The sequence below is a fragment of the Myxocyprinus asiaticus genome, chromosome 28, assembly GCF_019703515.2.
Source record: "Myxocyprinus asiaticus isolate MX2 ecotype Aquarium Trade chromosome 28, UBuf_Myxa_2, whole genome shotgun sequence".
NCBI classification, from domain to species: domain Eukaryota; kingdom Metazoa; phylum Chordata; class Actinopteri; order Cypriniformes; family Catostomidae; genus Myxocyprinus; species Myxocyprinus asiaticus.
The window spans coordinates 1174456-1188454 of NC_059371.1; the positions used below are offsets into that span (position 1 = coordinate 1174456).

Below are 13999 nucleotides of genomic sequence, written 5' to 3' on the forward strand. Positions count from 1 at the left end.
TGAAATATGGATCATGGCATACCTTGGAGTATCAAGTTAATAAATATTATGGTACATAAATATGGTAATTAATCAGTGCCACGGTATTACCATCTGACACCATCACTCTACCATGGTTCTACCACAATACTTTTTTTGTAAGGGACAGAAGCAATATTAGTTTGTCAGGAGCTGAGATGTTGTGTTTTAAAGGCTTGTGTGTGTAATCCAGTGGTAATGTGTGTTTTCAGGGAGATTTTAGAGTCTGGTCCAGCTCTGTCTAATGCTAGAATGTCTCAGTCAACCAATGGAAGTCTAGAGATCAGTGACGTGACTGAAGACGACAGTGGCATTTACACATGCTCTGTGAAACACAGTAACCTGACCATCACTGCCGAGCTGCAAGTCTTGAGTACGTGCGATAATATTCAGATAGAAATCAAAAACACTGTTGGTATTTATTTTAGTAGATTTACCAATGGTAGATCATCATTATGAAGAGAACTAAATCTCTTTCTGTACGTCTCTCCAGATAAAACCAAGATTGTTGACCCGCCGCAGGACCTGCGTGTTGTTCGTGGAAATGATTTAGTATTGCAGTGCAAATATACAGTGGACCTCCAGTTGAAATATCCCACAATTCAGTGGAAGAAGGATGGGCACAAGATCACAGCATCTGCTAATGATGACAAGTAAATACACTTCATTTAGTCATGTAGTTGGCCGATTTGAGATTAGCGGTATCTATATATATCCATGTTTACTTAGCTGGTTAACAAAAGTGTTAGCGCCCCCATGTTTCAGTTCTACAATCTACTGGCAGCTCAATCATAAAAGCAAATTTTTTTTTTTATGGGTTAGGGTTAGGGTGGAGGGAATGTTTGTTTAATTTCAATGTATATGTGAAAATATGTCAAATTAATCGACCGCTGTCATCATTTACATAAAACTGATAACCCTAACCCTGACTTAAGATGAAAAGTTCTGAATAAAAATGTTCTCTTCAATGACGTGTAACTCTTTTTTTAAAAAGGCACATTTGGTTCAGCTCATGTGGCGTAATCCTGTAAAAAATACATGATATAACTGTAAAAAAATGAAAAAAAAAATACTTTGGTAACACTTTACAATAAGGTTCCATTCGTTAACGTTAATGCATCAAGTATCATGAACAAACAATTAACAATATATATTTTACAGCATTTATTAACCTTTGTTAATGTTAGTTAATAAAAGTACAATTGTTAATTTTTAGTTCATGTTCATAGTTCATTAACTAATGTTAACAAATGCAACTTTTTAAAATGTATTAGGAAATGTTGAAATTAACATTAACTAAGATTAATAAATGCTGTAAACATATTGTTCATTTTAACCAATGTATTTAACTATTGTTGTTAACCAATGTTAACAAATGGAAACTTATTGTAGTGTTACCAATATTTTTTTACTTTGAACTCATTTTAAGTTGTGTGCACTCTTATGTATTCAAGGTGCAAGACATTTTTTTTTTAATGCCTATTACTTGACAGTTACACCACATGTCATTTTTACAGTTATGAAATCAATTTTTTTTGTAGAAAATAGTTTCATTGTTTCACTTGACACATGTGTTTTAAACTATTTTATCACCTCAGACAACCTTATTTTTCTATGACCCATGAAATAAAAAGTTACTTTGAATAAGTTGCATTTGTGTTATTGTCCTGGATGTGCTGGTGTGTATAATTTGTGTTTGTCACATGACTGCAGGTACACTGAATATCACGACGGCTCCCTGAAGATCACAGACGTTCAGATGATGGACACTGGAATTTACAGCTGTGAGATCAGCACTAAACTCGACTCGGCCACGGCCACTGGATCTGTCACAGTACAGGGTGAGAACATCAACAACATCTTGGAGGAAATTAAAGGAATATTTCGCCCAAAAATGTCAATTCTGTCATGATTTACTCACTCTCACTGTAAACAGTTTGTTAAAAGTTGTTATTCACTGATAATCTTCCTTTCTGCCTTAGCTATCAAATCTTATTCATATTCAAAGATGTTGAATGAAAATGCCATGTTTAAAATTAATGGTGCTGAATGTCATTGGTTCTCATGTCACGTGACCAATCATGATGTGGCAACTTTGAATATGCAGAAGTCCAAAAGAGATTAGCGAACTGCGGTGGAGAGCAAGATTATCAGAGGAAAACATCCTGGTTACTGGCGTAACCTCCGTTCCCTGATGGAGGGAACGAGATGTTGTGTCGATGTAGTGACACTAGGGGTCACTCTTGGGAGCCTGAAACACCTCTGGTCTTTGATAAAAGGCCAATGAAAATTGGCGAGTGGTGTTGGCATACCACTCCCCTGGACATACGGGTATAAAATCATTCAGGTTTTGTGCTGAGGAGCCGAGACAAGGTCCCGGCCATTTCAGCGGGTAGTTCAGCATTGTGGCAGGAGGGACACAATGTCTCGTTCCCTCCATCAGGGAACGGAGGTTACGTAAGTAACCAGGATGTTCCCTATCTGTCACTCACTCGACATTGTGTCGATGTAGTGACACTAGGGGTCCCTATACGAAACGCCGCAACTGGCTGAACTGTGTTACGTGAACTGGCGGTGCGTGATGGGCAGACCACTGTGTGCCTCATAGCCAGCACACCAGGCCGACACGTAACCTCCCCCAATGCTGTTATGAGTGTTGAACGGCCCTTTGGGGACAAGTCGACTGCCCAAAAGATAGAGACAGCCTAGCCCAGTCGTGGCCTCTTATCCTCTTTTTTTTTTCCTCTCCCCCAAAAAAAAGGAATTAACCGACTGGGGCCACCAGGTCTACGTCGGGGGGTGTCCCTCCCAAGGGGAAGACACCACGGAGACCACACCCCGCCCAGAAAGGGGGGGGGGGTATTTTGAGTGGAAATACATCACATGGTCTTGCCGAACTTTGTCGGAAGTATACCATGTGCAGAAGTCCTATGGGGAGGAGTTTCTACAAACATGGTGACTGGGGCAGAGGGGCCTCTGCCCAAGGAAGGTGCAGTTTACCAACAGGGAAATGAATTAGCGGAAGATATACGTTGCATGGGGTTACCTATGGGGAAACACCACATGCGGAGCACCTACCCCAGTACAGGGCTTAGTTAGCACATGTACTGAGCTGGCAGCGAGTTTCTCCGTGAACTCTTCTGCCACAGGGCTTGGAGGAAATCATCCAGGGAACACAGTTTGTGAACACTACTGGGAGTCAACAGCACACGTCTTCAGCTCAGGGGAGGTGAAAGGTGCTATGCGCAAACGATACATGCGTAAGCTGTCCCGGACTTACCTGCTTGTGCGTGCCACTACACGGGACGAAACCGGTTCCACCCGGAGATTGTAGAACCTCGCAAAGGTGTTGGGTGTTGCCCAGCCTGCTGCTCTGCAAATGTCTGTTAGATAGGCGCCACTGGTCAAGGTCCAGGAGGCCGCTACACCCCTGGTAGAATGGGCTCGTAGCCCTGCCGGCGGCACGTCCTGGGCGTGATATGCCATTGTTATGGTGTCAATGAGCCAGTGGGCGATCCTCTGCTTGGAGACATCGCTTCCTTTCCGCTGTCCACCAAAGCAGACAAAGAGCTGCTCAGAGACTCTAAAGCTCTGTGTGCAATCCAAATAGATGCGTAAAGTGCGCACCAGACACAGCAACGTCAGGGCTGGGTCTGCCTCCTCCTGGGGCAGTGCTTGCAGGTTCACCATCTGGTCCCTAAAAGGGGTCATGGGAAACTTGGGCACATAGCCCGGTGGGTGTCTCAGGATCACGTGAGTGTAGCTCGGACAAAACTCCAGGCACATTTCGCTGACAGAGAATGCTTGCAGGTCTCCTACCCTCTTGATGGAAGTGAGCGCAGTCAGGAGGGCAGTCTTCAGAGAGTGCCTTAAACTCAGCTGACTGCAAGGGCTCAAAGGGGGCTCTCTGTAGACCCTGAAGAACTACAGAGAGGTCCTACGAGGGAACGAGGCGCGGTCTGAAGGGATTCAACCTCCTGGCACCTCTCAGGAACCTGATGATCAGGTCATGCTTCCCTAAGGACTTATCGTCCACTGTGTCGTGGTGTGGCGCTATAGCGGCTACATACACCTTCAAGGTGGAGGGGGACAGCCACCCTTCCAACCTCTCCTGCAGGAAGGAAAGCACCGATCTGACTGCACATCTCTGGGGGTCTTCGCGTCGGGAAGAACACCATTTTGCGAACAGACGCCACTTAAAGGCATACAGGCACCTCATAGAGGGGGCCCTAGCCTGAGTGATCATGTCTACCACCGCGGGTGGTAGGCCGCTTAAGTCTTCCACGTCCCGTCCAGGGGCCAGACATGGAGATTGAGCCGTCCATGAGCCAGCGGCTGTGTGCCCGTTGCATACAATGCCCAAGCCCATTTTGGAGGCGTCTGTTATAACTACGATGCACCTGAAGACCTGCTCTAGAGGAACGCCTGCCCGTAGAAATGTGAGGTCGGTCCAAGGGTTGAAGAGGTGGTGACAGATCACCGTGATGGCCACGCGATGTGTGCAGTGGTGCCATGCCCATCTCGGGACTCGAGTCTGAAGCCAGTGCTGAAGCGGTCTCATATGCATCAACCCGAGCGGAGTGGCCACCGCTGAGGATGCCATATGCCCCAGGAGCCTCTGAAAGAGTTTCAGTGGAACCGCTGTCTTCTGTCTGAACGCCTTCAAACAGGTCAGCACTGACTGTGCATGCTCGTTCGTGAGGCACGCCGTCAATGAGACTGAGTCCAACTCCAAGCCGAGAAAAGAGATGCTCTGAACCGGGAGGAGCTTGCTCTTTTCCCAGTTGACCCAAAGCCCTAGTCGGCTGAGGTGCGAGAGCACCAGGTCCCTGTGTGCACACAGCTAGGATTAGCCAATCATCGAGATAGTTGAGGATGCGAATGCCCACTTCCCTTAGCGGGGCAAGGGCTGCCTCTGCGACCTTCGTGAAGATGTGAGGGGACAAGGACAGGCCGAAAGGGAGGACCTTGTATTGATACGCCCGACCCTCGAATGCAAACCGCAGGAAGGGTCTGTGTTGAGGTAGAATCGAGATGTGGAAGTACGCATCCTTCAGGTCTACCACCGCGAACCAATCTCGATGCAAGACGCTCGCTAGAATGCGTTTTTGCATCAGCATCTTGAACGGGAGTCTGTGTAAAGCCTGGTTCAGTACTTGCAGGTCCAAGATTGGCCGCAACCCACTGCTTTTTTTCGGTACAATGAAGTAGGAGCTGTAAAACCCCTTCTTCATCTCGGCCGGAGGGACAGGCTCTATCGCATCCTTCTGTAGGAGGGTATCTCCGCACGCAAGATAGCAGCTTTCTCACCCTTCACCGAGGTGAAGTGGATGCCGCTGAACCTGGGTGGATGCCTGGTGACTGAATCGCGTAGCCGAGTCGGACGGTCCAGATCAGCCATAACAACGGGTTGGAAAGCGCAAGCCACACCTCCAAGCTCCAGGCGAGGAGGACCAAGGGGACAATTTCATCGGACGTACCGGCAGGTGGGGCCTTGCGGTGGGGCGGAGCCTGAGGTGCCACGCCGTGTTGTGGCCGTGCTGAGTTCAGGGACATCGAAGCACTTACCTGGCTCCTTGTGACCACCCCTGGAACAGCCTGGGACGGGGGAGGAAGAGGCCTGTCCTCGTGACCCATGGAGAAGGTCACATCAGGGGTGGATTTGTGCCACAGCTGGGCACGCAGGGGTGGGGAGACCACCGCTGGAGCGCCAAACCTGCCAAAATGGAATGGTGGACAGTGGTCGTGATGACGGCTGTGCACACCGGGTATGTGACCCAGGGAATAAGGAAACCACTCTTTTGCTGAACTCTTGGGTACCGCAGCCACTTGGGCATGCGCCAAAATTAAATGAAAAGGCAACAAAATATTCTCCTCCCGGCCCTCCACCGGGGGATGGAGTGGTCTGCTTACCAGCTCCAAAGCAGTGGGTTTTGTCGTCCCTGGGTCGCCCGTCTCAGGGTTGCTTCGAAGCCTTTCGCGGGTTCTTGGCGGCCGGCCGTGATACAGGTGACGTCTGCTTCCTGCGGTGGGCTCCAAGTCGGGGCCAGGCCGGTGCAGTCACCGCAGGGGGACGCTCTTGGCGACAAGCAGGCGGGGTGCAGGATATTGAGCCACGCCGGGGCAGGATGTGCCGGACAGCCTCCATCTGCTGCTTCACCGCCGAGAACTGCTGGGCAAAGTCCTTGACAGTGTCGCCGAATAGGCCAACCTGAGAAATGGGGGCAGCAAGGAACCATGCTTTGTCAGCCTCTCCCATCTCTACCAGGTTGAGCCAAAGGTGGCGCTCCTGGACCACCAAGGTGGACATTGTCCGTCCGAGAGACCGCGCCGTGACCTTCGTAGCCCGGAGAACAAGGTCGGTCGCCGAGCGTGGCTCCTGCATCAATCCCGGGGTGTAACTACCCTCGTGCAGTTCCTTTAGCACCTTGGCTTGGTGGACTTGCAGGAGAGCCATGGCGTGCAGGGCGGAGGCAGCTTGTCCAGCGGCACTGTAGGCTTTGGCCGTCAGGGATGACATAAACCTACAGGCCTTGGATGGGAGCTTTGGGCGCCCGCGCCAGGTGACAGCGCTCTGCGGGCTTAGGTGCTTTTATCCACCGGGGGAATCGCTGAATAGCCCCTGGCCGCCCCACCATCGAGGGTAGTGAGGGCGGGGGAGCTGAAAGATCGGGACTGGGCAGTAAAAGGTGCCTCCCACGACCTTGTCAGCTCCTCGTGCACTTCCAGGAAGAAAGGAACTGGGGCGGGGCGTGGCTGTGAGCAGTGCTCCGAGCCCAGGAACCAATTATCAAGCCACGAGGGTTCAGGGGAGAGCGGAGGATTCCACTCTAGCCCGACGCTCACGGCTGCCCGGGAAAGCATGTTCATCATTTCCGTGTCAGCCTGTGACTGGGTGACTGTACCTGAGGGGGGGAGCCTAGCTGAGGCTTCCGCATCCGACTGGACGAGCCCGCTCTCCGATACTGCGCTCGAGAGCTCATCAGCTTCGCGGGCTCCAAACAAGAGGTCGAACTAGCCGTGAGACGAGCCGGCGGACTCATCCGGAAGCCCGATCGGGGCAGATGAGCGTGCTGGGGAATGGGAGGTCCGTGGGGGGATACCCAGTGGAGGTGGTCCCATTGGGGTCCCCAAATCACCCCCAGTGCTAGGAGCGCTGGCCTCATACCCGTAGGTAGAAGGACCGAGGCGGGGAGCTGCTGGGGTGGCTTGCTTTCTTATGAAAGCAAGCCGCGACCGCAACGTTGCCATGGTCATGTTCTCGCAATGAGTACATGATCCATCCATGAAGGCTGTCTCAGTGTGGGTCGCTCCCAGACATGAAAGACAGCGATCGTGACCATCAGAAGTTCAGAGATAGTGACCGCAACCAGGAATAACACACAATCGGAAAGGCATCTTTAAAAAGACACGTCTTTAAAAAGACGTTCCGTGTGTGCCGCTCTTTTAGAGAAAAATACTCTTTTATTTCTGCCGAAGTGCCCAGGGGTGTTCTCTGCAGTGCACCAGTGCAGAGGAGGGAGAAGCTGCTGAAATGTGCCGTCAGATCCAGCAGAGGTGAATGAACAGTCAGCTTAATGAACATTGACCGTTCGGCTCCAAAGAGAAAATCTGAATGAGTGGTTGCATACCAGCTCCTTTTATACCCGTATGTCCGGGGGAGTGGTATGCAAATACCATTCGCCAATTTTCAATGGCATTTTATCAAAGACCAGAGGTTTTTCGGGCTCCCAAGAGTGACCCCTAGTGTCACTACATTGACACAACATCAAGTGAGTGACAGATAGGGAACTCTGTTGTTTTGTTTTGAATTTGTTCTTAAAAACGTAATTGTGTTTGATCATCCTCAGATAAACCAGGCTCTCCTCACTCTCTGGAGCTTTCTGAAAAAACAGACCGTAGTGTCACATTGTCCTGGACACCTGGAGACGAAAACAACAGTCCTGTATCTGGTAATCATAGTCAAATGATTATTTCATTACAACACACGGCCACTTGAGCATACTCTCTAACATCTGTTGAAAAATAGGAAGTTGCATCACATGTCTGCCTCTCAATCTCCAACCTGTGAATAGTCTCCATTGGACTGTCAGAATGTCTCATGGTTCATCTTTGTTTTTCACCAGAGTTTGTGATAGAGATTAAAAAGGAGCAGTATGGAGAAGCAGGCCGATGGGAGGAGTTTGAGCGAGTTCCTCATGACATCAAACATCTTGAGATCCATCTGCAGCCATACTGCACGTATCACTTTAGAGCCCGAGCCGTTAATGACATCGGTACCAGCGAGCCCAGTCCTTCCTCAGAGTCCTACAGCACCCCCGCTGCAAGTAAGAGACTCTGATGCTCAAAACATACTCTACACGAGATCATGAAGTGTTGTGCAAACACTTCTAACTATGCAAGCTGAATTTCATGCGTTGTTGCATCTCAAAATGTGTCACAATGCAATACATAATATGTTGCATTCTCAGCAGTGTCACAAGGGGCGCTACAGTGGACATCAGTTTAAGTTGTTTTCTTCTACAGTCAACTACTGTCATAGCAGAGTAATAGTTTGAACAGAATCTTGCTGACCAAGTTGAATAAAGTTAGTTAACATTAGTTGACTAGTAAAACTAAAATACATTTTCCTTTGCTCTTTTGTCACGAATGGTGGCAGTCCACTTTTCAAATTAGTTTCTATTTAACCCCTTCAGATCTACTGCATATTTTGGCTGCCGCATGTAAGTTTTTCACATCCAAACATAAAAGCTTACCTTACACAAATACAGTGGACTAATTGCAAAATATTGCTCTCATTTCACAGAAGACCTCCCAAATTGAATTATATTCTTATATTCATCTTATGATGAACATACATTTTTTAATGTGGTCCTTGAAAGCCTGTGATACAGGATCTTCGAAGATATTCGACATAACAATGGTGAAGATTTGTGGGATCACAAAATAGACTGAATGTCCATGGACAAGCACATGATGAGTGATCAGCTACTCAGTTTTACGATGATGTATAAAACCGAATAATTACATATCTAATTTTGTAGTCAACTACTCTAATACATAAAAAGTGATCGATTTGTTGAAATAACGAGTGTGACACATAATATATTTATTTTTTGCTTTATTCACTAATTTTACATCAATAATGGTTTCAAAATAAGCAAAATTCAACAACCTATGCTTTTCTTAAAATTTTTAGAAAAAAAGTAAATATGCATTACTGAAAACATCCAGATTCCAGTAGCTATACTTTAATGTCTTTCAAAGATTCAGTGCCATAAACTTTGCAAGCTTTGGCAAATCTAATAAAACGTTTTAGACTAGTCCTTCCGAGGTGCTCATTGTAGCAGTCTGATAACTTTTAAACAAAACTTTGTTACCTGATGAACTAATAAAAACCTGTACACCTGTTTCACAAGAGTTGCCCAAAGCACGCCAGCCAGTCAGAATGGATTTTCTTGCCATTTTTTGCAGCAATATGTATCATACTTGCAGTGAATGGTCTGTGGGCATTCCATGGGCATGCTGTATAAGACTGAGGTTAACCTTTAGCATTGATTTAAATCTCCTTGAAACTTCCTTGTCTTACAGTAATTGTAATGTTGAGTGTTTTACAAGTATAGCAACTACAACATACGGGAGAGCAAAATAAATGATCAGCTTTTAATTAAACCTATATATTTTATATAATAATTATCTACATAATTATTATGAAGAACATTATCTCGACCCTGAAAACGCATCTTTGGTCATGCGCTAAAGTTTGAGCATTTAAGATTTCGCAATAGCAAAGTAGACATAAGACTAATTGTACTTATTGTAGGCCTAATACATTGACTCAATGTGCATATTTTTTTATTGCAATGCTCTTAATAGGCATCACACTTGTGGATTTTCCAATATTCAATATTCCATATTCAACTGAGGGTGCTGCAATGTTTGTTTGAGGGTGCTTAGCATCCTCAAGCACCCCTGTAGAACCGGGCCTGTGACAAAGGCACAAAAAAGATCAATTTGCAAGTAATATTAATAGTGTTATTGCTAATTACTAATTATGTGCAGAATTGGTACAACCAACTGGTGCAGATGTGCACATGCAAGGTTAACTCTATCGCCCCCTTGAGTACTGAGGTTTTTTACCGCCACAGTAACGGCCAAGCCTTCACATTTGCATACTTGCGTAGAGTATTTTTCTGGCCTTTTTCTGACCATGCTCCAGTTTTTCTCAGTTTCCTAGCATTATCATGGGCAGTGTTAGGTAAGATTCTCAAAAAAGTAATCCTCTATAAATTATTAATGACTAAAAAAAAATCTGATTATTTAATCCAAAAAGTAATCACATAACGTGTTACTTTACTTTTAAGTTACTTTTAACAGAAATATTTGTGTTTTTTTATCAACAAATTCAAAATAATCTTTCTATTTCCTTCATTTGCATTCTGCACCATGTTTCTCCCTTACAATGACTTATTAGAGGGCGTTCTCCTTTCACAGAAATGCAAAAAGACATACATATGAACCTATTTATATTTTAAATTTTAAATAAATAATTTTTTTTTTTTTTTTTTTATGTGTTACCAAAATAATGTACTTAAAATTAATTAATTTAACTAAAAATCAGTAACTGTAGTCTGATTATTAGATTACGCTTACACTATGTTTTGACAAAGTAATATACTGTAGATTACTATATCTAACACCTTTTTAATCAGATTACACCCAACAGTGATTACGTGTGATATCTGGTGTAATAATGTTGTTTAATTGTGTCTCCTATACACAGAACCGGACATGAACCCAGAGAATGTGACTACTGTTTCGACAGATCCAGACAGCATGGTCATAACATGGAAGGTGATTACTGTCTTCCATCATCCAGTGTTCTCAAAACAAGAGAGAGAGAGAGCATTATAAGACAAAGAGAATGTGAATTGACCAATTAATCATGTTTCACTCAAAACTCTTTTGTCTCCCTGTCTTCGGTTTGGTAGGAACTGGAGCGACGACAGTTTAACGGACCGGGATTTAAGTACAAGGTCTCCTGGCGTCAGGCTTCAGGCAAAGGTCCACACTGGAGGGAAACCAGCATCTCCAGCCCTCCATTCATCGTCAATGAGACAGGAACCTTCATCCCGTTTGAGATTAAAGTTCAAGCCATCAATGAACTCGGTGGAGGACCAGAACCAGTTGCTAAGATTGGCTTCTCTGGAGAAGACAGTGCGTTAAACTCCCTAGATCACTTCATAAAGCCCTACTGCCATAGTTTTGCACCATCCTTTAAATCCCTGCTGACAAGATCAGTACTGGATGCATTTCCATCCTGGTCCAGGCTGGTTAGTCCTGGTTTGGTGCAGAAAATGTCACCGTTGAAATGTTTACTTGTGCAATGGCAAAATGTTGCTCTGATGCCGTTTTTATCTAATTATTAAGAACTCAAAATCTTGTTCTGTGAAACTTCTGTGAGATTCACATTTGGTGCCACCAAGGATAGCTCTAGGAGTTGGGTGAGGGTTGAGTAAGGGTTGCTGCGGGACTACAAATAAACAAAGTATATGAATGTTGCATGTGAATATCGCATCAAGACATGATTTTGTCAAGCATCTGCGTGTGGAACAGTGGAAGTAGAGATACGATTAAAATTCTTGCAGCGCAGGATAAAATTTCCAAGTTGAAGGTGGGTGCAGACAGTACTTCCATGAGATGTGGACAGGAGTGGGTGGTCAGAGAATAGCCTGAAAAATCCAATGTGGATATCTTTAATTAATTGATGATTGCAAAAAAACAATAATAGTTGTTTCATTTTACAACAAATGTATTTTTAATAACAATAACTGAAAATACGAGGTAAAATTGTGCACACAGCACGTGAATAAAATTATCCAATATTCAGAACAGAATATACAGGTAGTCAAATGTGCTTAAGAAGAGTGGCAGATCAAAGTACCGTGGGCACACTGTGTCATCAAAGGATGTGAAACGCCATGGTTACTTGTGTAACCTCCATTCCCTGATGGAGGGAACGAGATGTTGTGTCGATGTAGTGGCACTAGGGGTCACTCTTGGGAGTCCGAGACACCTCTGGTCTTTGATAAAAGGCCAATGAAAATTGGCGAGTGGTATTTGCATGCCACTCCCCCGGACATACGGGTATAAAAGGAGCTGGTATGCAACCACTCATTCAGGTTTTATGCTGAGGAGCCGATATAAGGTCCGGCCATTTCAGCGGGTAGTTCAGCGTTGTGGCAGGAGGGACACAACGTCTCATTCCCTCCATCAGGGAACGGAGGTTACACAAGTAACCATGATGTTCCCTATCTGTCACTCACTCGACGTTGTGTCGATGTAGTGACACTAGGGGTCCCTATACGGAACGCCAAAATTGGCTGAACTGTGTTACATGAACTGGTGGTGCGTGGTGGGCAGACTACTGTGTGCCTCATAGCCAGCACACCAGGTCGACACGTAACCTCCCCCAACATAGTTATGAGTGTCGAACGGCCCCTTGGGGACAAGTCAACTACCCAAAAGATAGAGACAGGCTTAACCCAGTCGTGGCCTCTTTTCCCCTTCTCTTTTTCCACTCCCTAAAAAAGAAGGGGGATTATCCGACGGTCCAAGGGCTGAAAAGATGGTGACAGACCAGCGTGATGGCCACGCGATGTGTCCCGTGGTGCCATGCCCATCTCGGGACTCGAGTCTGGAGCCAGTGCTGAAGCGCCCTCATATGCATCAACCCGAGCGGGGTGGCCACCGCCGAGGACACCCTGTGCCCCAGGAGCCTCTGAAAAAGTGTCAGTGGAACCGCTGTTTTCTGTTTGAATGCCTTCAAACAGGCCAGCACCGACTGGGCACACTCGTTCATAAGGCGCGCCATCAAGGAGACTGAGTCCAACTCCAAGCCGAGAAAAGAGATGCTCTGAACCGGGAGGAGCTTGCTCTTTTCCCAGTTGACCCGAAGCCCTAATCGGCTGAGGTGTGAGAGCACCAGGTCCCTGTGTGCGCACAACATGTCTCGAGAGTGAGCTAGGATTAGCCAGTCATCGAGATAGTTGAGAATGCGAATGCCCACCTCCCTTAACGGGGCAAGGGCAGCCTCTGCGATCTTCGTAAAGACACGAGGAGACAGGGACAGGCCGAAAGGGAGGACTTTGTACTGATACGCCTGACCCTTGAATGCAAACCGCAGGAAGGGTCTGTGTCGAGGAAGGATCGAGACGTGGAAGTACGCATCCTTCAGGTCTACCGCTGTGAACCAATCTTGATGCCGGACGCTCGCCAGAATGCGTTTTTGTATCAGCATCTTGAACGGGAGTCTGTGTAAAGCCCAGTTCAGTACTCGCAGGTCCAAGATTGGTCGCAACCCACCGCCTTTTTTCGGTATGATGAAGAAGGGCTGTAAAACCCTTTCTTCATCTAGGCTGGAGGGACAGGTTCTATCGCGTCCTTCTGTAGGAGGGTAGCAATCTCCGCGCACAGGGTGGCAGCATTTTCGCTCTTGACCAAGGCGAAGTGAATACCGCTGAACCTGGGCGGGCGCCTGGCGAACTGAATCGTGTAGCCGAGTTGGACGGTCTGGATCAGCCATCGCGATGGATTGGAAAGTGCGAGCCACGTGTCCAAGTTCCGCGTGAGGGGGACCAAGGGGACAACGTCATCGGACGTACCAGCAGGTAGGGCCTCGCGGCGGGGCGGAGCACGAGGTGCCACACCATGTCGTGGCCATGCTAAGTCTAGGGACATCGAAGCACTTACCTGGCTCCTTGTGACCGCCCCCGGAACAGCCTGGGACGGGGGAGGAAGAGGCCTGTCCTCAACCTGTGGAGACTGCCACATCGGGGGTGGCTGTGTGCCACAGCTGGGCACTCAGGGGCGGAAAGGCCAACAATGGAGCACCAATCCTGCAAGAAAAAGCCCGTGGACGGTAGTCGTGGTGACGACCGTACACACCGGGTATGTGACCCAGGGAGGAAGGAAGCCGCTC

General features: G+C 47.0%; 1 protein-coding gene across 2 annotated transcripts in view; it reads left to right on the forward strand.

The window, feature by feature from the left end:
• Positions 1-13999, forward strand: part of l1camb (L1 cell adhesion molecule, paralog b) — a 118489-nt gene that overhangs the window by 81952 nt on the left and 22538 nt on the right. For both annotated transcript variants that reach the window (XM_051660409.1, XM_051660408.1), the window contains 7 exons: positions 231-391; positions 512-671; positions 1732-1859; positions 7869-7970; positions 8145-8345; positions 10802-10872; positions 11010-11235. In XM_051660409.1, coding sequence (XP_051516369.1) covers positions 231-391; positions 512-671; positions 1732-1859; positions 7869-7970; positions 8145-8345; positions 10802-10872; positions 11010-11235 — 1049 coding nt within the window. The remainder of the gene's footprint in view (positions 1-230; positions 392-511; positions 672-1731; positions 1860-7868; positions 7971-8144; positions 8346-10801; positions 10873-11009; positions 11236-13999) is intronic.